We start from the raw sequence: 26,697 nt of genomic DNA on the forward strand, positions 1-26,697 counted from the left end.
AATCATACAGTCCAACCCCTCACTTTGCAAACAAATCAGAGGTCCAGCAGAGAGAGGTGACTGGCCCCGGCTTATGGGGAGAATGAGTGGCCCCAAAGGAATGGGAATCTAGGTCTTCAAAACCCGCTTTCGGTGTTATTTTCATTGCATGACACTGGTTCTTATAAATATGACATTGCACTTCCTTCCTACGGGGGCAAGAATAAAAACACGATGCGGCATTTTTATACCTTACTGAAGTATCCTGCTGAGACGCCTCAAAGGAAATACCCCTTCTCCCTCTGAATCAGGGTACCAAACCCACCCGCCGCTGCCCAGCTCCCCCTCAGCCTTGCACGATGGGTGGTGAGACATGAACGAGATGAACCTAACACCCCCTACCCCCTGCACCCATCCTTACACCCCAGCATGCCAAGTCAGGAGCACAGAAGACAGGACGTGTATTTGACCCGAGTCTGGCTCCCCGATCCCACAGGGAAGGTGCACATATCAAAGCCTGAGGCCAGCCAATGAAGCGCAGCCTGAGCAGCCTGGAAGGGTTTTGGGGAGGAGAAGGCTGAAAAGAGTGCCTTCCAAAAACAAGTTCAGCAGGAAGCGGCAGTTAGTGTCCACTCTGAGCAGATCAATAAGCAGGCACATCCGAACAGCCAATGGAGTTAGACAAAGAGACACGGTTAACAGTCACGGCTGTCTCACTCTGCTGCCCGGTGGGAAAGGGATGGGCACCTGGGCAGAAGAGGAGGGAATGGTTCCTGTGGGCGAGGCTCCTGGCCCAGCCTCGGGTTCCCCTGTCACCCCTTCTCTAGGAGTGTTGGCCAAGGCTGACCACGGTTCTAAACCCCCGAGACACACACCTCAGCTGTCAGGCTCTGCTTCCACTAGGGCTCCTGGAGGAGACCATGAGGGGATTTCTTCTACTCACAACGGAAAGGCTCGCAGGGAGAACCTGGCCTAACACGACCAGCATAAGGCCACGTAGTGGGGATTTATGCCACCATCACAAAAAGGAAGGTGCGTGCCGATAGTTTACTACCTTGGGGCCCCTTTTAGAATACGGGTGCTGGGTCCACCTGATCCTTAGAAGACAAAAAAGAACATGGCAAAACGTAATCACAGTCTCCCAAAGATGGGGTGTCTAACATGGCTATCAATGGGAAAGGAAGGAGAAAATGGAAATAAAAACCAAACTGAGTAGGAACAGGACAGAGGAGTAAGGACCACTGGACAAAGCTGAGAAAGGGACAGAGCAGTGTTGGGCAATGCAGTGGAAGGTTAGAGAAAAGAGGCCAACAGAGAGGAGGGTGCAGGGTGAGAGGAAATGCATGGAGAGGAGGAGTGACGAGGGCCCAGGAAGAGCTGCACTCCTGGCTGCAGGTACCACAGCTGAGGCTGCTGGTGGGGAGGGGCAGGGGAGCAGGGATGTGGATATCAGAGGGTTGACGTGTCACTGACATGTCCATCCTGCCAGAAGAAACGCATGCTGCTGCCTTTGTCCACGACAATGTTCATCTCCGTAAGGGAGCTGATTCAAATTCCCTCCAGAGAAAACGAGTGCAGGCCTAGAGGGGGCCTAGGAGGAGGCATTGGGGTTGGAGGAGGGGAGGACACAAGTCATCAAAGAAATGGTGGCCACCGTTTAGGGATTGGGCAAATCTCCCTGCCCAGACCAAGGGCTGCCTCTTGACAGACACTCCCTGTGGCTGTCAGAAATGAGACCCACAGCCAGGCAGGACTTAGGGACCAAGGCCAGGCAGGACTTGGGGTCCAAGGCCATGGTGGCTGATCCTCAGGCTCTCAAGGTCAAGGCTCCTGAACCTGCATGCGCTCCCTTCCCTGAGGTCCTGCTCTAAATGCTTCCTTCAGCTGACTGGACGGAGACGGGGCTGTCACCACACTGCGACTTACTGACACTGAAAACGTGATTGCTAAAACCTACCTGGCAATCTTAGGTGTGGTGTGAATTGAATGGAGGGTTAAGTGTGGCTTTTGTGTGTGTGTGTGTGTGTGTGACTATTTCTGCTCACTCTTCAGGCATTGTTACAGAGACACTGATACACGCAATCACTGAAAAACGGACTGCTAAGATGAGCCTGCCCTTAAGTTACAGGGCAACAAACTACGACCACTCTCTCCACTCCCCACTCCCCGCCTCCCCAATACCCATGGACCCTTATGCACACTGAGGGCATAGCCAGAGGGGAGAGTGGAAAGCGGTGCCTATCCTGTGAGTCTTTGCTGCTGGCAGCTATGAATGGTGTGACTGTTGAGCCTGGAATGTGAGCAGAAAGGGCCCATATTTCAGTCCTTCAAACGGGGCCATTTTGCCGTAACATGGAATGCTGGAGAACGATGCTATAGGAATGCACATCCATATGGATGAGGCTTTCCTCATGGTGTGGGAATCCCAAGCATGTCATATCTTGCAGCCCGTACACTGCCAGTGTTCGGAGTCCCCCAGATTTCTCGTGCCTCAGACCACGTCTGCAAGAATAAAGTGGAGGAAAAATGAAGTTGCTGTCCTCTTGAGAGAACTATGAGTACTCCCACAGTTGAAACAAGCAAAAAAGGAAAAAGAGAGAAAGCATTCGGATTTAAAGACGCCTGCTCTGTGAAGAAGTGGCTAAGATGGGTGTCAGAATGCTCATGCGTTATGACCCTTCGGCATTTTTACATGAAATCCAGCTCAGCAGGAGAGAGCAGCTACTGAGTATGGAGGTTTTCCCTCCTGAGCTAAACAGTTAGTGGACCAGTGGGCCTCGGCATTGCTGACAAAGCGGTGGTATAATTCTACAAACTGTCTGCAGGCTTCGACCGTGGTGTTCCCAAGCTCTATCATTAGTTGGTAGACACTTCACAGCCTGGTCTGACTTAAGATATACAGGTCCCTCTCTGACCTGTGCTCTGGCAGCGGCAGGAAGGAAACAAGGCCATTGAAATCCAAATGCAAGGAAGGCCCGAGCTTACAAAGCCACTCCGTGCTGCACCAGATGAACAGTGACTCAATGGTTCACCGATTTACTTTATTCAGAAAAGTGTAGGCTGGTTGATGCTGCATTCAGCCATTCAGTACTCTGTAGAGATACTAACAGTCCCCCCTATCCGTCAACATACAGTTTTAGCTGCGATGACTACATGTGGCCACTAGAGGGCAACCTTTCCAAATGCATTCAGTACAGGCGCTGTTCTGGGGGTTGCCAAGTGCTGGGAAGTTTCTTAAGCCAGAGGAAAATGTGTTTTCTTTTGTCTTAATAGCATTCCAGGAAAAACCTAATTTCAAAGGAATGTCTTAATAATGGAGGCTAATTAGCTTGCCAAGACATGTACTGTCAAATAGGTTTATCCATTACTCGTCTCTCTCTCTTTTAAATATAAACATATGCAGAAACACAAAGACAAATTTCAGACATTAAAAAAAAAAACATACATGCCTCTGACATAACTAAACACCCTTATTCCATGCTGGAGCCTATGAAGGGTGGTCTCTTATGCTGCTTACTAAGCACCAATGCCAGCATAACATTGTCATGAAAAAATGCAAAGCATTCATGCAATTTAGTACAGTCAACTACTATTTCTGTGACTTACCAGGAACATACTGCTTAGTCGACTGAAAAATAAAGCACAGTCTTTTGGGGGTGATACAGTTTCATCTTAAGTCACTCCAAAAATTACATTTTCTATGACAATGGTCCCCCTGTCCCTCCTCAAAGAGCAAAGCCCTTTATTTTATTTAAAAAAAAAAAATAGAACCATAGAGCTGTAAGGAAGCTTGTGATTCCATACAACAGAAGCAAAATTAGGAAATTAGGAAAACCTCGTGTGAGTAGCTATCATCCAAAGAGAGCACGCCAATGAGATAGTTATTTTACTTTACTTACATGTTCTCTTCCTGTGTTAATAGAATTGTAGCTTCGGGGCAGTTGGCTGTTTCACATTTCATTACTTGTGAGATCAGATTCTTTAAAACTGTGCCTCATAGGGATGAATAATAGGCGGTCCCATATTTTACCGAGATTCTACGTTTTTCAATCCTGTAGAATCCCTCACCATTTACAACTCCAAGTCCACTTGTTGGCAGGAGGTAGCATGTGCTGTGATGTGACACAGCAGGTATCACTTAAGACACTAAATGATCTACTACTGTGTTTCCCCAAAAATAAGACATCCTCCGAAAAAAAGACCTAGTGCATGGAAAGATAAGACATCCCCTGAAAATAAGACCTAACGCAACTTTGGGAGAAAAAATTAATATAAGAAACTGTCTTATTTTTGGGGAAACAGGATATCTACGTTTTAAAGAACTCCTCATAAGACACAGCTGTTACCCGGCCAGTGTGGATCAGTGATTGAGCGTCGACCTAGGAACCAGGAGGTCACGGTTCAATTCCCGGTCAAGGGCACATGCCGGAGTTGCGTGCTGGAGGCAGCCGATCAGTGATTCCCTCTCATCACTGATGTTTCTCTCTCTCTCTCCCCTTCTCGTTTCCTCTCTGATATCAATTAAAAAAATATTTTAAAAAACCAAAAACACAGCTGTCTTGTGGACTGGAATCTGTAAGTCTCTCCTCTTGGAAAGCAGCTATGATAAGCCAGGGTTTCAGAACTCCTAAGGAATAATATTTCAGGAATCACAATATTTCAAGAAGGAAAGGTAAAAAAAGGGGGGGGGGGTGGTGTCAAGGTTTTCTTTGGCCATCATCATCCTTCCCTCCTCCCTCGATGGGAACGGACAGGCTGCTCTCCTTCTGAGTCTGTAAGACGTGTGAGCGCGTGGACCCCGAGGGCCAAGGACGCGGCCTGTGAGGAAGCGCGGGACAGCAGGCAGGGCCCGGCTAGCGCTGGGCAGGACGTGGCCTTGGGCGGAGGAATAAGGACCTGGGGGAGTTGGGCGTGGTGCCAGGGTGTGGGCTGTTTCCCTGCTTGCCATATGCCTTGTTCGGCTGAGCGCGTGTGGGGAATATGTGACCAAACTCTGATCACAAAATACGTAATGTTCAGCAGAAACAAGAACATTTCAAGAAAACAGAAAATGCGAGTACAAGGCTTCATCCTGTCAGCAGCTACTCAAGCCAGCTGTCTACTCCCCTCCCCGCCCCCCCCCCCTTTTTTTTTTTTTTGCTCACTCACTCCCTCTTGCAGACTTATAGACAGAGGGAAAGCAGCACACCGGAGTCCCCTGTTCATGATTTGGATCGCCTCCAGGCACCCTGCCTCAGAGAAGTGCCTGCTTAGGCATGTCTGTCAGGTGAGTGAATTCTTCTAACCCAGTGGTCGGCAAACTCATCAGTCAACAGAGCCAAATATCAACAACACAACGAGTAAAATTTCTTTTGAGAGCCACATTTCTTTAAACTTAAAACTTCTTCTAACGCTACTTTTTTCAAAATAGACTCGCCCAGGCCGTGGTATTTTGTGGAAGAGCCACACTCAAGGGGCCAGAGAGCCGCAGTTTGCCAACCACAGTTCTAAGCAGTCAGGCAAACCTACACGGTCAGATCCCAGGTGCCTTCACTCCCTTGCTTTCCCCGGAGTCCCCATGAGCTGAACCGCTTCTGGCGAGGAATTATTTTATCATACAGTTGACCCTTGAACAACACAGAGGTGAAGGGTGCCAATCTCCACGCCACTGAACATCCACAAGTAACTTCTCTCCCAACACGTAGCTACATACAGCCTCCTCTTGATCAGAAGCCTTACCAACCACACACACTGATGAACACGCACATTTGTATGTTTTATGTATTACACACTGTGTTATTTCAGTAATCTAGAGAAGAGATTATTGAGAAACTCGTAACAGAAATACATTTACAGTAGTATTTATTGAAAAGAAGTCTGTGCATAAGTGGACCAATGCTGCTCAAACCGTATGTTAAAGGGCCAACTGTATCTCCGGGACTAAGGAGTCACCGCCGCCTGAGTCAGTTTTTTTGTAGGAAAACTGCCCAGCTCTGCAGCTGAGCCGGGTGGGGTGGGGTGGGCTAAGAGCTCCATGGTGTTCCTCTGAGCCCAGGCGGCCCAGGAGGTGACAGCTTTATGCAAACTACAGAGTGAGAGGCTCCGCATTCACCGCCCAAGCAAGGAGGCCTGGAGAGTGAACACCTGCTGTGCAAACCGCCCACAGTCAGTCAGCCCTGAACTTGGGGATGATGGCCAGCACCTCACGGTTAGTAACTCCTCCCCTCCCAGTCCTGCAGCTTCTCTTGGGCACCTGTCCTCGTCATGCCCTCTTAACACTGAGGGACAGTGTGAGAGAGCAGGAGAGGGGGGTGTTATGAAGGTGGGAACAGCGGTGACGAGGTACGCCTCACGGCGAACAGAGGGTTTAGAGAACTAACTCCAGTTTAAAAAAAAAAAAAAAATTCTCCCCAGGAGCTCCCGGTGGACCGCCCCATCCATCCCTCAGGGCTGAGCCGGGACTCTCCCCGCTCCCTCCCCAGCCAGGCCCGCCCGCCCGCGCCTGCCGCTCCAACCTTCCCGCCGCAGGCTGTCTTACCTGAAGAGTTTTGACTTTGCCCAGGATGTTGTCCTGTGACATTGCTTGAACTGTCTGCTCACTTTCTGCTCCCCCATCAGGGATAAAAATACTGTCATGGGAAAGCGCCCGGGCTCCCATACAAAAGCTGAAGGACCTGGAATGCAAATCATGTGCTTCGTTTTATTAGGATGATAAAATTTCTTCTGGCAACAGGGTCCCGCTCCTCCTGATTGGGGGACTCCACCCGCATCCCCGGCTCGCCACGCCCTGTGTCCGCTGCCGCCGCGGGTCAGCCAAGGAGCTGGGCAGACGGGAGGGTCCCGCGGGAATGAGGGAGCATGCCTCCGACACAGCAGCCTTCCAGCGCCGCTCACGGGAACTCAGGCTGCTCTTGATTGATAGAGGCCCCGGCTGGAAGGCACTGCGGAAACTAACTGGAGGGGCCTTCCTTTCCTCCCCCACAAACCCCCCCCCCCCCCCCCCCCAAGGAGCCGTCATCACAATCGGTTCTACCCCAGCAGGTCCTGTCAACCAGCCCTTTTTTATTTTATTTTATTTTTTTTATACAGAGAAAAGGAGAGGAATAGTCTCAGAAACATCAATGAGAGAGAAACATCAATCATGTGCCTCCTGCACCCCCCCCCCCCGCTGGGGATGCTCCCGCAACCAAGGTACATGCCCTTGACCGGAATCAAACCCGGGACCCTTCAGTCCACAGACTGACGCTCTATCCACTGAGCCAAACTGGTTTCAGCAACCAGCACTTTTTAAATAACATTCAGACCTAGAAGAAGTAAGAGACACGAGTTTCTTTCAGATTACAATAAAATTGGAAGACAGCTCCATACATCCAGGCCAAGGATAAGAATTGCTGATAGGGGCTACGGGAATAAAGCATCTCTCTCGCAATTGCCCTAGACATTCAGAGAGTGTGGATCAGGGCAACCCCGAGGGGCCTCCGGCATAGGTCAGCTTACAGGTGGCAGGTGGCCAACAATAAACACTTCAGGGGAAGGCTTGGGCTTCGAGAAGTGCGGGCTTCTACCTCATAGTGGGGTAGAGGCAGGGCGACCTGCAGGAACGGGAAGCAGCAAAAGCCAACTGCTCTTCCTTGATCTGGGAAACAAACTTATTTCTGGGGAATCCACACCCAGGCTTTTCACAGGGCAGGGAGAACCGCATGCCCTCCATGAGGCAAGGCAGGCACTCCTCCACGCTGCCAGGCACCAGGGCGGCTCCCCCAGGGTGACCGAGTGCCACGCCCCGCCCCCCACCCCTCCTCAGAGCAGGGCCCATTGGAGGCTGTATCAGTGACCAAGTGCCAAATGCAGCGGGGCAGGGTCCCAACCAAGGGTAGACTCCTTCGTTGTGCAGACTGAGCACCAAACCTAATCTGCCAAACTACAGGCAGTATGGCGAGGAAGCACGTGAGGCTGAGAAACAAAAGACCTGGATGTGAGGCCCCTGGCTCTGTAACAAAGACAAGGTCCAGGAAGGCAAAGGGAGAGACTGGATCAAGTCAGAGCTGAAACAACTCGGCTCCTCCCTCACAGCAGAAAAGTCTTCCACGTGAACACAGTGCTTGTAGGCATTTGGGTTTCTTTGAGAGCAAAGATGCTATGAGCAACAGCTGAGGGGCCATGACAAGAGGGTAATGTTAAGAGAGTTCCAGTTCACCCATAACTGCAAATCTTATACAAACTAAGGTAAACTAGTTTTATTGCTTAAACTACCAAATCTGTTAATACTAAATAGGATGCCAGAATCCATGAATTTTTTTCATATTTACACAATACTTTTTTACTGTAGGAAAATAATATATATATAAACATAAAATTTACCATTTTAGTTATTTTTAAGTATACCGTTTTTTTAGTGCCATTAAGTACATTCATATTGTTATTCAACTATGACCACCATCCATCATCCTAACCTGAAATGCCCATACTCATTCAACAGTAACTCTTCATTCCCCCTTCCTCCAGTGCCTGATAACTATTATTCTCCTTTCTATCTCTATGAAATTTGACTATCCCATGTACCTCATATAAGTGGAATCATTTAATACTTGTGCTTTTGTCTGGCTTATTTCACTTAGCATAATATCCTCAAGGTTCATCCATGTTGTAGCATGTGCCAGAATTTCATTCCTTTTCAAGGCTGAATAATTTTGGGATATATATCACATTTTGTTTATGCATGTACCTTTGAGTTATTTCTACCTTTTGGCTATTGTGAACAATGCTGCTGTGAACCCTGATGTATTAATCAAGATTTTTAAAAATGTATGAATGTAGCATTATGACGCATAACTATGTGTAGACATGGCTGAAAGAGTAGGTAGGTGTTCCATAAGTCATTTCACACCAAAGATTTGACAACACTTTCATATCCTCTACCCACATTAAATAGTCACTGTCTATAAAGATTAGTAGACACTACAGGACAGGAGAAGAAAAAGGAAGAGGAGGGGGAGGAGGAAAAGAAGGAGCTAGAGGAGGAAGGGAAAGAAGAAAAGGAGAGAGGTGGTGAGGTAGAGGAAAATGAGAAGAGAAAAAGAGGAAGAGAATCCCTCATGTCTGCCCCAAAACCTGGGAAATTCTGAAATGCAGTACGAATTCCTGAAAAGCTGATCTGGGTGTCTGATTCTCAAGAGCGGCAGTCCCTGGGTTCCACCTCCGCCCTCCGCCACAGGAGGCTTAATCACCAGGAACAGACCTACTGACTGGAGAGCAGAAGCTTCTAAATCTAAGGGGAAGTGCTGTATTAGCACTAAGACGAGTTGGAGTGGCTTAGGGGGTCCTACATCTTATCACATTGGAGCCCTTGCACCTAAGTCAATATGGCTTTGGAAGGACAGGAGAAGAGACGCTGCTGTTTCTCCCCTCTTCCACCTTCTCCTCTTTTACTTCCCCAGAGATGGCAGAACTGTCATATAATTCTACCTAGAGGCTATGGAAAGCTTCTTAAAAATCAGTAACACAGGACTCACGGGCACACTTTGGCGACACACAGACCAAAACACTGGGTTGTCTGAAGGGCCTAAAGGTTGTGAATGATCTCAGGAAATACAGCTGGGCCTGGGTGGGTTATCCCATGCTGCTATAGCACACAGACATTGTTATGCTAATGACCATGCCAAAAGCAACATAAAGTTCATACTTCTTAAGCTTTTATTGTCATTATTATTTCTGATGTTGAAAGCATTTAAGACTTACAAAAACACTGCGAGTGTAGCGTGAAGAACTTTTGTTTTCCTAGCCCCAGCTGCTGGCAGGATGCTCTCACTCCGGAGCCAGGCAGGCAGTGGAGGCTCATGCATTGAAGATGTGAGAAACCGCAGGGAGGAGTGGAGGAATTCCGGAGGACAACTGAAGGGCCAGTGAGCGTACCCTTGGTCCTTTACCCTGAGCCGACTGGAACATGACTGCCATCTGTAGATGATCTTCAACTGAGGCCCTCTCCAATTCTTCTCTCTAAACATACGTTCATCTTAAAGCGGTTAACTCACTGCTCAGAAACCTCCATGGGTTCCCTGTTGCCCAAACCCTACCGGATGAGGCTGCCACGGTGGCTTATCCTTTCAGGCTCCTCAGAGTGGGGCTCTACACTACTCTGGGCAGGCCAGTGCCCTTCTCTGTAAAGGGGAGTGCCAAGAGGTCCTACCTCACCACCCATTTTTTAGGATTTAAATGAATTCTGAAATGTAAAGCACTTAGAATAGTGTAAATGCTTACGCGTTACCCGTTATTATCCAAAGCCACCCTACTTCAACCCCAGCCACTCAGCTCCCCAAATATCCTCTCTGGGCTCTGTCACTGCGTAGGCTCTTCCTCTCCAGGGACGGCCCAAGGCCAGTCTCTCAGTTCAGGTCCTACGCGCCTTTTATGGTCCAGCTCAGACATATGACTCCACACAGCCTTTTCTGCTTCCCTGGGAGAAAAGGATCCCTCTGTCCCCCAGGATATATATGCACGTGTATTTCTTGCTGTTTCATGTTATGGTTATTATAACCGTGCCTTGAATGAGAGGGAAAATATAAGTGCTCTGCATATTGTAAAGTGCTAGACAGATGTGACTCTAATAATGATGGTATCACCTTCTCTCCACCACACTACGAGTTGCATGAGGGCGGGGATCACACGTGTGATCTTTCTTTCTCCCAAAATCCTTGATACAGTAAAATTTTAGATGAGTGGATGATTAATAGTGTAGGGTAGTTCGTTTATCAGACGGGTTTCCCATGGAGAGGTCACTGAGGGAATGTGAAGCTTGATGCAAACATGTTGACGGGAAGACGGGACTATTTTGAGATCGTGAGTATATTTCAGAGAGGGAAGCTTATTAAAGGAGGCCATTGTGGAAAGCTCCGAGAAGCCAGGGGGTGGGCAATTCAGGAGGATGTTCAGCATCTAAACCTTTTAAAAGGTTTCTTCTGAGCCTCCTTTTCAACTCAAACCAGGAAACTGCTCCAGGCTTTGCTTCCCACCTCCTACTGCAAACCTCCCTTTCACCAAGTTTTCCTGGTTCCATTCGGTGTCAGCTACAGTGCTGAGTCGCAAGCAACAGAAACTATGTCTCACTCAACCAAAAGAATATTTATTGGAAGAATAATGGGGCTCTGAGAGCAGCGGAAGCTAGCGATGAGGCTTGGAAAGCCTCTTGGGAGAGAACTCTAGCAGTCTAGGCATTAGGACCCACAGCAACCAACCAGGAAGAGTCTGGTTACAGAAAGCTCTCCGGGTTGTCTCCCTTACATCCTGACCCAACTGTCAAGTCAAAGCCCAGGAGAGAGACTGATTGGCCAGGCCAGGTCATGTGCTCAGGCCGGGCTGCAGTGGGGAGGAAGTGGCCCTTTGGCTTCTGTCATAGGAAGCTGGTACTATGTCCTATCAGAGGTAGGTGGAGCGAGGTAAGCTTGATTCCCCGAAAGGAAATTTGGGTGCTGTTGAGAAGCTCGGTTACTAAAAATAGGCACCAGTCACCACACTGTGCGTTGGGATGTGGGCCTTGATTCTTCCCAATCTAGCCCAGTTGGGTGGACAGCTATTTGTACGGCTCCCCCACGTTTTGATTCTCTTCGAAGAGGTTGCCTTTCTTTCCTGGTGGCATGTGATGCTGCCTGAGAGCAAAGGATGCCATACTCCATGCTACTTGGGAGTGCCCAGCAGCCCAGGTCCAATGTCCAACGTCCATGCCTATCAGGTGGAGATGAGGCAGGGTGCTTGATGGCCTGTGGCCTAAAGTTCAGGGCACTCGAAAGTCCCAGGAGAGAGAAGGTGAGAAGCAAAGCAAAACAAAGTTAGCCCTGCAATCATGCTATTCTTCCATCACTCACTCACTGTCACTTAGTACTGAGGAGAGCAGGGAGAAGCCAAAAAGAGCCACCTCCACTATGAGCCCTGTTCTCTAGAAGAACTGACTGCAGCAGGGTCTGTGCGACAAAGGAACAGTGGAAAATTGGGGCGGTGTTTCTGGGAAAGTCCTTCTCATTCGCAAACCATGACACAAGACAAGGGTGGTGTCCTTTCACTGGTTTTTGTCACCTGCACGTGACATTTGGGACGAGAGCCTGGAGGATAAGAAAAAAAAAAACAAAAAAAAAACTAACCAGACTGGATCTTGCTGCCGCTGCTGGGCTGCTCATTAAGGAACTTTGGAACTTGGAAAGTTCTCCCGACTTTCTATCAGATACAGCAGATAATGTGTGGCACTGTGGTTGAAGATACTAGTAGTTGTGTTTTCTGTTTCCAACATAGCCTTCTGGCCACTACAGTAGGCTTTGGACACATTCTAAGACCCAGTCACATCATCTAACCGTGGTGCCTAATGGAGGGGAACTCTCCCCACTCAGAAGAGCAGCTCTCGCAGCTGCCTGCTTAATTGCCACATGTCTCAGGCCGCCCCCCCCCCCCCACCTCTTCTTTATCCTTTGTCTCTTTTTGGAGAAGCATCATGTAATTTGGGGCCATAGATATTGGGTAATTACCATAGCAATGATTAGGGATTCACTTCAGGAATAAAGAAATATAATTATAGTCCCACTGCAGCCTGTTTCCATGGCAACAGGGGCACTTGCAATTGATCAGCAGTTTTCGTCCTGAACAGATCCGTGAGCCTCATTCGAATGAAATGCTAAAGAGCAATTAACTGTCCTCATCAAACACACTGGAAGTGCTGAAAGAGACTGGAGCCAGATTACATTTTGTGTAGCATCTTTGAGGCTCATCCCCAACTTGAGTATTCCATGCATTTATGTGGTACCCAGTAGGCTTACAGCATGCCCAAATACATATAATCATTACAACAGAAACAGGATGCACCATTAAAAATCCAAGGAAGAAGAGAGTTTAGAATATTTTAAAAATATATATTTTACTGATTTTTTTACAGAGAGGAAGGGAGAGGGATAAGAGAGTTAGAAACATTGATCAGCTGCCTCCTGCACACCCCCTACTGAGGATGTGCCCGCAACCAAGGTACATGCCCTTGACCGGAATCGAACCTGGGACTTCAGTCCTCAGGCCGACTCTCTATCCACTGAGCCAAACGGGTTTCAGCGGGAGTTTAGAATCTTTAAACACAGACACTTAGAACTGGAAGTTGAAGGTTCACCTACTCCAGCCTCGTGGCCTGCATCACACAGGACAAGCAGTCAACTCATCTGCCTCTACGGCTCTCGGACTCCAGGGCTTCCCCCTGACTATTCCATGCTCATGTGCCTCACCTGGAGAAGGACCTTCTCATAAACATCATTAGCCATCAGCTATCAGGGGTCCTCAAACTTTTTAAAGTGGGGGCCAGATCACGGTCCCTCAGAGAGCTGGAGGGCCGGACTATATGAACTACTAATTCCTACTGTAACACCTCGGCTGCGCTCACTGCCCAAAAAACCTGGCAGGCCGGATCAGACTACTCTGCGGGCCGCATGTGGCCCGCAGGCCGTAGTTTGAAGACGCCGGAATAAATCAACGGAATCTTGGTCTATGCTCTGGAAACAGGAAACTAGTTATCAACCCCCTCTTTATCTCTGTAATAATGTTAGCCTGCATTCGTAAAATATTATTTCAGAACAGATAGTATGACGTCACGTGCATTTTTAAAAATAATAAAAATATAATCCCGGGAGATAGCACATCCATGTAGCTGATGAAGGAGCTGGCTTGGTTGAGGGCACACAGTTCATAAGAGAAAGTCCCACATTGACGAGAGGGAACCCTGGCTCCTGGTCTGCTTTCTCCCACATACTGTATCTCCAATAACTGCTGCGACTGATGCATCAGCCCTCCTTCCCCCTGGACTTACTCAGCTCAGCTTCGTTAAGTCCCCTGCTTAGTCCCTAATTTCTATGCATTGAGGGGCTCTAATCCCTGTTCCATTTCAGCACATGCCGGTTCCTACGGGCAGAGGATAAATGACCCAGGAAAACCAGTCTTTCCCGACTTCGCCTCCTGAAAAGCTCAAGGCCAAGTGGCCTGTGGCACCCACTGGTGAGGGAGCCCGAGCTTCACGGTGAGTTCACTGGGATGTGTTGTCTCATCACGCCAGCTGTGGGATTTCCCTTCTCCCGCCGGTCAGAGGGACAGCGATACTCTTTGCCACCCGGAAACTGAAGGATAAATTAGACAAACATTGACTTGTTCGATAGGAAGAATGCAGTCGTAAAAAGGGCAGCATTCACAAATGCCGGCTGTGTGCAAGGCACCGTTCTGGAGGCTAAAAGTCCAGGGAAAGGCAAGTAATACAGGCCCATCCTCAGGGAAACGGAAAGAAGTTGTGAGAGCAGTCTCCTCAGGCTTTATCTAGGCTGAGGGGGACAGAGGAAGCTTGCTCTAAGGAAGGCACATTTGTACAAAAAAAAAGAAGAAAAAGGATGGAGAGCAGCAATTAGCTGGAGGAGGATATACTAGTAAGAATGGGGAATTGGCCAAAACCGGTTTGGTTCAGTGGATAGAGCATCAGCCTGTGGACTGAAAAGTCCCAGGTTCGATTCCAGTCAAGAGCATGTACCTTGGTTGTGGACACATCCCCAGTAGGGGGTGTGCAAGAGGCAGCTGATCCATGATTCTCTCTCATTGATGTTTCTAACTCTCTATCCCTCTCTCTTCCTCTCTGTAAAAAATCAATAAAATATATATTTTTAAAAATGGGGGATTGTTCCAGACATGAGGATTACTATTTGCAAAGTCAGCTGACAGATTCTAGTCACACCTCCAACATCAACAGTGATGGGGCAGAAATAGAATGGTAGGGAACCAGCTATGATTTTAAGAGATATTAATCATGCTCTGTTAACCACGATTGCTTTATTCTGATTAAAGAAGGCACATTCTCACCTGGCTAGAGCCCAACTCGGGACCTGGGAGCTCACCTGGATGTGCAGCCCTTCCTCCCCACGTGGAGCTTCCTATTATCGTGGAAAGACTAACAACGTAGTTGCAGAACCGGAGCCAGAAGCCAGGATTGCTAGCTCTTTGAAGATCCCCAGGCTTTGCATATCACCAAGCTCTTTGGCGATCCCCAGCCCTCGGCTTTCCTGTTAACTGCCCATTTGGCCTACCCTTGGCTATTTCCCCATGTAACCCCAGCCCTTTTTGCATACCTGTAGACTGTCCATTTGCCTACTTTCCCACGTAATACCAAGATAAGCAGCTGGCTGATGGTGGGGGGAGAGCAGATTTTTTTGTGGACGACCTGCCAGCAATATTGGAGTAAATACTCATAATGATTCAACCCTGTCTATGCTTATACATCAGTGGATTTTAATCGAGAATCATTGGCTTGAGTTGTGACAGGCAGCATGGACTCTTGATTGTCCGGTTCAGCCTCAGTTTCTCTATTTGTAAAAGTGAAGTTACTAGGTCAGAACTAAAAGTTACCTTAAATTTTCAACATTGATGTGTGTGTGTGTGTGTGTGTGTGTGTCCACTGAATAAGGTTATTATGTAAGCAGAGCGCAGGATTTATATTAACTTTGGGGAGGGGTGTGGAGTGCATGGGGGGAACCATAGCCATACAGTGTAAGTAGGCAGTTTCAAACATGACCTGCCTATCACTTTCCCCATCTCTTCTCTCCCATCAAGTATCGCCTCCCCGCTCCATTCCAAAGCAGGGGCTCAACGCCCTTAGCAAACAGGAAAGCTGTTTGCCTTCCACGAGAGCCTGCTCTAGTCTACAGTAATGTCCTATTTCCACATGAGCCCTTTTTGTTCCATCCCAAATAGCAACCTCATATTTTAGGGAAGGAAATAGGACCCTACTCCCCCTGACAAAAGGAGCTAGACATGACCATGTTCATTCCCTTTTTAAAAAACAACTCTACTGAGATTTAATTCACGTGCCGTATCAGCCTTTTTAAAGTACATTTCTTTTTAAAAATATATATTTTACTTATTTCTTATAGAGAGGAAGGAAAAGGGATAGAGAGTTTGAAACATCGATGAGAGAGAAACATTGATCAGCTTCCTTCTGCACACCCCCTCCTGAGGATGTGCCTGCAACCAAGGTACATGCCCTTGCCTGGAATGGAACCTGGGACCCTTGAGTCCGCAGGCTGATGCTCTATCCACCGAACCAAATCAGTTAGGGCTAAAAGTACATTTCAATGATTTTTAGTACATTCAAGGAATTGTGCAACCATCAATGCCATTTAAGTTTAGAAGATTTTTATCACTCCCAAAAGAAACCCCCCTACCCATTAACAGTCACCCCCTACCCATTAACAGTTGCCTGGCAACCACTAATCCTTCTGTTCTACGGATAAGCTCATGAGTTATTTTTTATAAATGGAATCATACAATAGGTAATCTTTTGTAACTGGCATCTTTCAACTACCCTGTTTCCCTGAAAATAAGACAGTGTCTTATATTAATTTTTGCTCCCAAAGATGCGCTAGATCTTATTTTCAGGGGATGTCTTATTGTTCCATACGCTAGGTCTTATTTTCGGAGGATGTCTTATTTTCGGGGAAACACGGTAGCATACAAGTTTATTCACGGCATGACATGGACCAGTTATTTCATTCTTTTTTATTTCCAAATAATATTCCATTGTGTGAAAATATACCACATTTTATTCATCCATTCATCTTTTGATGGATATTGGGACTGTTTCAACTTTATGGCTACTATGAATAATTCTGCTTGTGAGCATTTGTGTGCAAGTTTTTATGTGGATTTGCTTTCATTTCTTTTGGGTTTATATCTAGTTTAGCATTTTGAGGAACTGTCAACCTGTTTTCCAAGGTAGAGCTGTACCATCTTACATTACTACCTGCACTGTATAAGGGTTCCAATTTCTCCATTTTCTCACCAGCACTGTTATCTCTCTTTTATGTGATAGCCTTCCTAATGGGTATGAAGTGATACCTCATGGTGGCTTTGATTTGCATTTCTTTGATGGCTAATGATGTTGAGCAAGTGTGTTTTCATATGTTAATGGACATTTTTATATCTTTGGAGAAATGTCTATTCAAATCCTTTGCTCTTTTTTGGACCTTTATATTAAGTTATAAGAGTGCTTTACTATTTCTGAATATAGTCTTATCAGGTAAGTGATATGCAAATGTTTTCTTCCATCCTGAGAATTTTTTCACTTTCTTGATGATCTTATTTTTCTTTTTATAAAAAATTTTTAATTGATTTTTAAATAGAGAGGGAGAGAGAGAGAGAAATATTGATGAGAAAGACACATCAATTGCTGCCTCCTGTATGCTCCCTACCAGGGATCAAGCCCACAACTTGGTCCATGGGAAGCATTCAGCCCACTGAGCCACACCAGCCAGGCCACAAAATTTATGTTTGATGGAGTAAAATTTATTGGATTTTTTTTCTTTTGTATTTTTGGTTCCTAAAAAAAAAAAAAAAAAAAAAAAAAAAAAAATCACCAACTAATCCAAGGTCATGGGTTTACTCCTTTGTTTTCTCCTAAGACTATTACAATTTTAGATCTCCCATTAGGATCTATTGTCTTTTTTTTAATTCATTTTTGTGAATGGTAAAGAAAAGAGTCCAACTTTATTCTCTTGTATGTGGCCATTCAGTTGTCCCAGGAACATTTGTTGAAAAGACTATTCTTTATCCACTGACTTGTCTTGGCACTCTTATTGAAAATCACCTGACCACAAGTGTAAAGATTTATTTATGGACTCTCAATTAAAATCCACTTATTTATATAGTCAGTATCACACTGTTTCAATACATTTTTATTGGTTTCAGAGAGGGAGAGAAAGAGAGTGATAGAAACATTAATAATGAGAATCACTGATTGGCTGCCTCCTGCATGCCCCCTATTGGGTCCGCAGCCTGGGCATGTTCCAGGGAAATCGAACTGTTCATAGTCTATGCTCAACCACTGAGCCACACTGGCCAGGCAACCTATATCACATTATTTAAATTACTGTAGTTTCATAGCCAGTTTTTATCTCAGGAAGTGTGAGCCCTTCAAGACTGTTTCTGCTATTTTAGCTCCCCCTGACCTATGAATCTGTAGATTAATTTGGAGAGTATTTGATATTAAGTTTTCAGATCCATAAATATGAGATATCTTTCCATCTATTTATATTCGTTTTGTTGTTGTTAATATTCACCTGAGGATATTTTTTTCATTGATTTTTTTTTTTTTTTTTTTTTGAGAGAGCAGAAGGGAGAGGGAGGAAGGAGGAGCGAGAGAGAAACAAGATGTGAGAGACAAACAAGATGTGAGAGACAATCGATTGGCTGCCTCCCACACCCACCCTAACTAGAGTGGGGATCCTGCAACCCAGGTACTTGTCCTTGACCAGGAATCAACCATTGACCAAAACTGGCCAGGGCTATTTAGATCTTCTTTAATTTCTTTCTTTGTTTTTTTGTTTCTTTCTTTCTTTCTTTTTTTTTTTTTTTGAGTATATGCTTAAGTAACTTATTTTATTGAATTATTGGGATGGCGTTGGTTAGTAAGACTATAATAGGCTTCAGGTGCACAACTCCATAATACCTCACCGGGACACTGGATTTTTTGTGGCTGCCCTTGATTAAGCTACAGAAATCCCCTTCCGTTCTATTTGCCATATTCATTCTAACATGGACGTCTCTGCTGCCACCATTCTGGATCTGAGATGCCCGGGCCTTGTCGTTTAGCCACTCCAAATCCTGCCTACCTCCTGGAGCTAGCTCAAGGGCTCCTCATTCCTGATCCTTCCCTGACAGCTCCAGGCCCGGAATGAGCTCACCCTCCTTGCAGCCCCTTCAGTCCTCACTGCGGCTTACAGCGGGCACTCACTATAGAGCGCGGTGGCTGTACATGGCAGAGCAGTAAATGCTGCGTGGTGGGCAGAAACTGGAAGCAGGACAAGCAGAGTCCCGGGGAGGAGGAGAGCCTTGGCCAGGCAGCTCACTGCGGGGAAAACACCTGGCTAACTGCCCGGGAAGGCTGCAGAACAGTGGATGGCTGAGAACGGACGCTTCGCCAGTGGGGCAGTGGCTCAGCAACTCACCAGCAAGTCACTCTCTGGCCTTAGTTTTCTCATCTTGGAAATGGGGTCAAGAATGTCCATCTCAGAGTGCCCTGGTTAAGTATTACATGTGTTCATTTATGCCAGTGTTTCCCAAACTTCTCTCATGATGAGAATCACCTGGTGGAGTTGTTAAACTACAGATTCCTGAATCCCAACTAAGAAGTGCTAAACTAGAATTTTTGGGACCATAGAGGTAAAATTGTATACTTAACTAGTGCTCTAAGCTTAATTCTAGCTTAGCACTTCTTAGTTGGGATTCAGGAATCTGTAGTTTAACAACTCCACCAGGTGATTCTCATCATGAGAGAAGTTTGGGAAACACTGATCTATACAAATCACATGGTACTGAGTTCAATAAGTGCCAGCTGTAATCTATGCTACAGGATAGTCTCTACGAGAAAAGGGTTTGTGGTTAAAGCAGTCTTGGAAATGCTCTACACGGCATCCTTCTTACAGATTCTCAGAGTAATTCAGCACAGTGAAGGCTGTCTGAAGTCCTATAAAAGGATCCTACTTAATTCCTTTGGGCCCAGAATTGCCCCAACCTGTTTGCCAAGATGACCCTTTCTCCGATTTTAACATCCACATGGTTGTATTTGATTAATAAAGGAAGTCCCGTTAAGTGGTTAAAAACTGGCCATGCTTTACCGTTTTGCTTTTCCCACAGGCATGCATAATTTAAAAGCAGCAGCCTAAGAAAAAATGCAGGCTTCTAACCCGGAGAAAGAATAGAATGCTTTAAGAGCCCAGAGGAAATGAGACATCTCAGACAGAAGGAGCAGATCAATAACCAGCTTTTTTTTGGCCACGGAGACCTTTCTAAAATTGCAGCTTTTTGCAGTTAAAGTTCAGCTCCTTTAAATTCCCACCAGTGCCGAGATTCCCGTTCATCAGTCCCGACCCCTGCAGGCACACACCCAGCCTCCGCAGTTTGAGGCAGCTCTCTCAATTAGGAAATCCTCCCTCACATCGGGCTGAGATTTGCCTCCCGGGAACCACCCAGGATCAAGTTAACGGAATTTTGTGTTTTAGTGAGAGCTGCCCATTTAGGAGACGGGAAATAAGAGGCGCAGAAATGTTGTGAATCATTATACAATGCAAAGTAACACAGCCATTGACGGAGCAGTGAACTGAAAATGAGAATTATTGGTAACAGCAACCTTTCACCTTCTGCATCTGTCAAAAGGATGAATAACCGGAAGTCTAGCCATACAGTAAGCAACGAATACTTTGTGGGTGGACTTACATGGCAATTGGCAATTGCTGAGAAGAAAATCGGATACATGATTTAAGTGATTTCTATATCCCCATATTTTTTAATTTTTAAAATTTGTAAGGAGATATTTTTGAAAACGCTTTACCCAAAGCTTATGCTTCCAGCTTTATTATAAAGAAAATTAAATATAGCATTTGTCTCACAAAGGTGGATTTATTAACAAGAGTCAATAATAAGAACAGGTGACATGACCTGTATTTTATAGCTGTTTGATCCAGTGTGGAATTTCCCAGGGCTCTGTGACACCTCAAGCCTAAAGGGAACTTCGCGGGGTAAAGGCATAGAGCCTACGTGAGGAGAGACCAACGAGGGTCCAGGCACAGTTCAATAGGAGGTTGGGGACTTGGCAAAACCACAGAAGGGACGAGCTGCATTTTCATAGGATCGTCCTCCCAAAGGAGAGCTCCCGAGCCCAGCTCAGGGGTTGAGCATCAGTCTATGAACCAGGAGGTCACGGTTCGATCCCTGGCCAGGGCACATGCCCAGGTAGCAGGACCCCTCAGGAGGGGGCGTGCATGAGGCAACCCATCAATGATTCTCTGCGATCACTGATGTTTCTCTCTTTCTCCCTCTCCCTTTCTTTTTTTATTTATTTATATTTTGATTTTTTTACATAGAAGAAGAGAGAGGGACAGAGAGTTAGAAACATTGATGAGAGAGAATCATCGATCAGCTGCCTCTTGCACACACCCCACTGGGGATGTGCCTGCAACCAAGGTACATGCCTTTGACCGGAATTGAACCCGAGACCCTTCAGTCCTCAGACTGACGCTCTATCTACTTAGCCAAACCGGTTTCGGTTCCCTCTCCCTTTCTATCTATAATCAATAAAACTATATTAAAATAAACACACACACACACACACAAAAACAAAAAAGAAAGCCACAACACAACAACAAAGGAAACTCAGTCCCATGTTGCATTACACAACCATTTGGTACCATTTTGGTATCTGTACCTCATTCTGACACTAAGAGGCAAAAAGGCTCACATTCCTAATTTACAACCGAGGAAATGAAATGAAATCAAAACGGATTCGTCCTGGACAATCCTCAACAAGGATCCGCACTGACATCCCAACAGCAGGGTGAGGTCCGTCTAGCTGTGTTCACCTTCCAGTAAACTCATTCCCTCCAGTTAAACTCATGTTTTCTTACTAACGCCGATGGAAAGCAAACACGGCCTGTCCAGGAAGAGAGGCAGCACTGAGACCAAAAGTGCTGTCTGTGAGTATGCGCGGGCTTAAGCACACGGCTTGCCGGCGGATTCTGTCATTTGTGCTTCATTGTGGTGTCTATTCGAACCTGCTCACTGACACACATCTCAGAGGATGCCTCTGTCCTGTCTCTGAAATACAGTAAGAAGACCACAGAGCACAGCATCTATCCCTTCGACATGGACTAGCAGGACATTGTATTGTCCACAGGTTCTTAGAAACGGCAACTTTAAGTGAAACAACACATAATGAAACCAATTTGACTATAGGCTGCTACAAAAAAAAAAAAAAAAAAAAAGAGTTAAGAGCCATATTTCTGGTCACAAAAAACAGCACTAAATCCTATGTAATAAAGAGGTAATATGTTAATTAGACCGGGTGGCGGAAAGACCTTCCTGAGCGACCAGTGAGTGGGGCCGTGAGGGCTGAGCCCCTTGCATGAATTTTGTGCACCGGGCCTCTAGTTTCTAAATAAAGCCCCCAAACACTTCTAACATTAAACATTAACATAAAGGCGAGTTATACATACATTTAAAAAAGACTAATAAAAACGAGCAAAATCATTCTTTTCCAACCCATTTACTCCATTTCATGGTGACAGGTGGCTGGAACCCGTCCCTGGAGTTCAGGGCACAAAGCAGGACCCAACCCTTCTTGGAAGGGCCACTCACACTCACACCCACACCCTCACCCTCACCCATACCCACACTCAGTCTGCGACAATGTAGACACACCAGCCCAACTCACGTGCACATCTTTGGAATGGGGCTTAGAAACCCGAGTCCCCAGAGGAAATCCAGACAGACTTGGGGGAGAGGGTGCAACCTCCACGCAGACAGTGGCCTGGCGGGGAGTCACATTTTCCTCATCAATGTTATAACGAGACGACGTCAAGAAAACACGAGTCAAGGTCCAGCTGAACGGCATCAGCGTCGTTTACCCAGTGCCCGGCATTCACAGGAAACACCTCTGGAGCGCTTAAGATGAGGCCGAGCAAAACGTGGTCCCTGACTTCCCGCGCACTAGCAGCCGAGTGAGAAAGAGACCGCCGAGCGAATCAATAAACTCCCACACCGAGTGACAGGGCCAGCTGGAGGCAGGCACATGGTGCCCGTGGGACGCAGACAAGTCTCGGAGGGACAGCCTTCCAAGCGGTCAGCAGCAGCAGCAGCAGCATCTCTGGCTCCGATCCCAATTCCCAGCACTCAGGTGAGGACGGGCCCTCTGACCCTGCCTTTCTGAGTTCCTTACACCAGGGTTTCCCAACCTTCTCTCATGATGAGAATCACCTGGTGGAGTTGTTAGACTTCAGATTCCTGAATCCCAACTGACAAGTGCTAAGCTAGAACTTTTGGGAACATCTAGGTAAAATTGTATACTTAACTAGTGCTCTAAGCTATTACATGCGTTCATCTATGCCAAACACATGGTACTGAGTTCAGTAAGTGGCAGCTGTGATCTATGCTACGGGACAGTCTCTATGAGAAAAGGGTTTGTGGTTAAAGCAGTCTTGGAAATGCTCTACACGGCACCCTTCTTGCAGATTCTCAGAGTAAATCAGCACAGTGAAGGCTGCGTGAAGTCCCATAGAAAGCTCTAAGCTCAGAGCACGAGTTAAGTATACAATTTTACCTAGTAGATGTTCCCAATAGATGTTCCCAAAAATTCTAGCTTAGCACTTCTTAGTTGGGATTCAGGAATCCGTAGTTTAACAACTCCCCCAGGTGATTCTCATCATGAGAGAAGTTTGGGAAACACTGCCTTACACTATCACGGCCAGATTGAGCGCCTGGGATTGTTCCCAGAGAGACGAGGAGAGGAGGAGGAGAACATAGAAAACGAAGAACAGAATTGGAAAGCGCACGGCACTCAGACAGGTGCTGGAAGTTGCTAGAGGCGGCCAGGGGTAGGAAGGGCGACCACCCTGAGCCTGGGCAGCCCATGTCCTGGATCTGGGTGCAAAATCTAATCTCGGACCCACCTTTCTCTTTGCCAGACAAGGAGACATGGAAAGGTCTTCCTCCATCCAAGGACACTTGTTGAGCCCAGCCCTGCCACAGCCAGTGAGGGTGGCAGGAGGAAGGCGCAGGGCACAGTGCTGCCCGGAGGGCGAGGCCACACTCCTTTGCCGGCTCCCCTAGGCGACTCCCGCACAGGGCGTCCCGAGTCTCCCACCTCCCCGGAGAGGAAACACATCCTGTGGGACCCCACACCCCACCGGGCCCCGCCGGAGACCCACAAACAGGAAAGGGGTGAGCCATTACCTCAGGCTGTCCTCCAGGGTCTCCTCGTCGGAAGAGAAGGTGCCATTGCTGACGCTCTGAGGACAGCGGCTCTTCCTCCCTGCCTCCGCCTCCCGGGAAATCGAAGTGCCTTTCTTCTTCCTTTTGCCAAACAACTTCTTAAAAGGCTGGAACTTGCCTCCCTTCTTCTTGTCTGCGGATTACAGGATAAACACGCGCTGCGGTTCGACCGGGCTGCACCCCGGAGCCTCAGAGCAAATTACAGCCGGGCTGCCGGGCCCGGGGCGCCGGGGCAAAGGGCAGGCATCCCAGGGAGCGGGCGGCCAAGCCCTGTGCCAGAAGTGCCAGGGCCTGCCCTGTCCGCGCACCGTCAGGCGGAGACAAGCCGGGAGCGCAGGGAGCGTCTGCCTCAGGCTCCCTACAAGCACCTGGGACCACACCAAGGGGTTCTAGGCTTCAAGGCGCAGAGGTGGTGTCTTCTGTCTCTGACAAAGCGGGTGGCCCGTGCCCTTCTCCACGGCAGAAGCTGAGATGACACACAAGCCACACGGCTGTGTAAGAAGGTGTGTGTGTGTGTGTGTGTGTGTATCATCTCTTCTGAGAAGCATTCTTTGAGCCTTTGCACACGGAAGAAAACCGCCAACCCTTGGTATAAGCGTTGCCCCCCACCCCCTCCATCCCCATGTAGTTCTAGTTTATCTCTTGAGTGTCTCCTTTTAAAACTACTGCGAAGAGCCCCACAGGAATCGCTAATGAACATTTTTCCATTCATTGCTTCATCCGACCAGGACCCAGGCTCCCAGCCAGCACTGCCTACAGGTATTGTGGGTAATACCTTCCAGTTCAGTTTCAGATACAAATTCCTCACATCGCTCCACTCCCACCTCATAGAAATCACCCCATACCAGAGCATCTTCTCAGATTTTCCCTTTAAGAAGTTTAAAGGGGGGAAAAAAAGTTTAAAGAACCACGCATCCAGTGGGCAGGCACTCTTTTTTCCCCCTTAAATTATTTAACCCTTACTATGCATCACTGCTCTAAGAACTTTACAAATAGGAACTCAGTCCTCACCACCATTCTCTAAGGTAGGTAGCATTAGCATCGCCATTTTCCAGATGAGAAGTCTGAGGTACAGAGAGATGTCTATGTCATGGGAAACATATCTTTGAAGCTGGAGTCAGGAGCTTTGAGGGAAAAGGAAAGTTTAATTTCTATACACAATGTGTATAGATAAACACTGGTACAAAACACAGGTATGGGGCCCCCAAGTTAGCATCAGAGCCTCCAGAACTTTGCTCGACAGAGTCTACAGAGAAAGCTGGGTATAAAAACATGGTTAATGATGTTCAAGATAGTTGCCTCATCTCTGGTGATCTTCAGCTCTGGCTTTTCTGAGAGAAAATCTGAAGGGGGAAGAAGTGTTTTAAATCACTTTGCCCTAAGCAGTGTCATAAGACAACGAGGAAGCAGATACAATAATCACCAATTACAAAAGACATAAACTGGGATCCTTCATATAGACACAAACAGACCTTCCAGCATCAGTGGTCCCTGAAATGACGCTGTATCATATCACATTGAAAAGGAAGGCAGATCTCTAACAAGCAAGATGCCTTCCCCACACAAGGATCTGTGCTAGGCATGTAGTCCTCAGAAGAGTTAAATGTTCATTTGTAAAAGACGATAAAGTATGCAATACAATTGAGATAATATCATTAAAAATCGTAAAAGATAATCAGAAGATTTGATTTTAAAATGTTTGTATGCTTTCGGTGGTCACTGATTCAGGAGTACAGGCCAGAGATTTTCATGAGATCTTCTTTTGGTCTCCATGAGCAAAATCTCCAATGGATAATTTTTAAAAATTACCACCAGAGGATTTCCAAGGCCAGCAAAGAACATTAGACAAGTGTTAAAAGAATTGACCTTATGTAAAATGAATCAATTAAGTATCTTAAATTAAAAAAAAAAATTCTGTAAGGCATTACATGTATCATTACATTATTATATAATTGGTCTTTGGCTGATAAGTCAGCATTTTCTTTATGACTATCCAAGGCTCAAAATATGTAAATGACACTATTATTGTGAATGGTCATCATGATAAATGGTCAAACAGCAATTTATGCTAATTTCATTTATTTCTGAGATAAATTCTTCCTTCTTCCCTTTTTTATCAGTTGCCTTTTTCTCACAGCAGAAATATCTAGCCCTAAGTTGTCTAACCAGGAATATTCTAAATGACCACAGCAATAACCTAAAAATATCTGTAATGAATCATTAATCCCAGCCTGGGCCCACTAATCCAGCCTTGAAGTTAACTAGAGAATTTTTTAAAAATATATATATTTTATTGATTTTTCACAGAGAAGAAGAGAGAGGGATAGAGAGAAACATTGATAAGTGAGAATCATGGATCAGCTGCCTCTTGCACACCCCCTATTGGGGATGTGCCCGCAACCAAGGTACATGCCCTTGACTGGAATCGAACCCGGGACCTTTCAGTTTGCAGGTCGACGCTCCATCCATTGAGCAAAACCGGTTTCAGCTAAAGAATTTTTTATTGTGTCAGAATTCATTGATAGAAAGAAAAGGTCCTCATTTGCTCTAAAGTCTAGGTGGATGTGGTGGCGTTCAATTGAGCTGGAACCAAAGCAGTGAACGATCATCAGAGACAAATTACAGTTTCTTTAGCAGGTTACTCCTGTATTTAACTAACGGGTGACTTGGTCAGTCAAGAAGGCAGATGCGGTCCTTTGTGTTGCCTCCATGTCCAGAACAGTGGCAGCCACCATATACAGTATTTGTGGTATTGGCCACATTGTTGGGGGGAAACAGAGAGTGAACAGAACCTGGAAAGAGCTGAACACAAACACAGAAACAGCCTTGGGGAGATGCCAGGATGGGCAGCTTCAGCTCGGAGAGCCTGGTGGGCTGCGTGCGAGCAGAGAATAGCCTCCTGTAGGGGCCCGGTCTGCAGAGCTGGCC

The 26,697-nt window shown here is 46.6% G+C and overlaps 1 protein-coding gene and 1 long non-coding RNA gene across 12 annotated transcripts in view; both read right to left on the reverse strand.

Moving 5' to 3' along the window:
- Positions 1-26,697, reverse strand: part of CRACD (capping protein inhibiting regulator of actin dynamics) — a 154,086-nt gene that overhangs the window by 24,002 nt on the left and 103,387 nt on the right. For 4 of the 11 annotated variants that reach the window (XM_045572378.1, XM_036415511.2, XM_036415501.2 and 1 more), the window contains 2 exons: positions 23,731-23,902; positions 6,497-6,632 (listed from right to left, as the gene is read on the reverse strand). In XM_045572378.1, the coding sequence (XP_045428334.1) occupies positions 6,497-6,616 (120 nt within the window). In that variant the 5' untranslated portion in view covers positions 6,617-6,632; positions 23,731-23,902. Of the gene's footprint in view, positions 1-3,585; positions 3,608-6,496; positions 6,633-23,730; positions 24,079-26,697 lie in introns of those variants that run through there. The other 7 variants (XM_045572372.1, XM_045572370.1, XM_045572368.1 and 4 more) reach the window with 4 other exon arrangements.
- On the reverse strand, positions 5,119-6,386 carry LOC118706412. Its single transcript, XR_004984024.2, has 2 exons — positions 5,459-6,386; positions 5,119-5,259 (listed from the first exon to the last, which is right to left on the reverse strand). It is a non-coding gene; the product is annotated as an uncharacterized LOC118706412 (long non-coding RNA).

The sequence above is a fragment of the Pipistrellus kuhlii genome, unplaced genomic scaffold (assembly GCF_014108245.1).
Source record: "Pipistrellus kuhlii isolate mPipKuh1 unplaced genomic scaffold, mPipKuh1.p scaffold_m20_p_1, whole genome shotgun sequence".
Taxonomy (NCBI): domain Eukaryota; kingdom Metazoa; phylum Chordata; class Mammalia; order Chiroptera; family Vespertilionidae; genus Pipistrellus; species Pipistrellus kuhlii.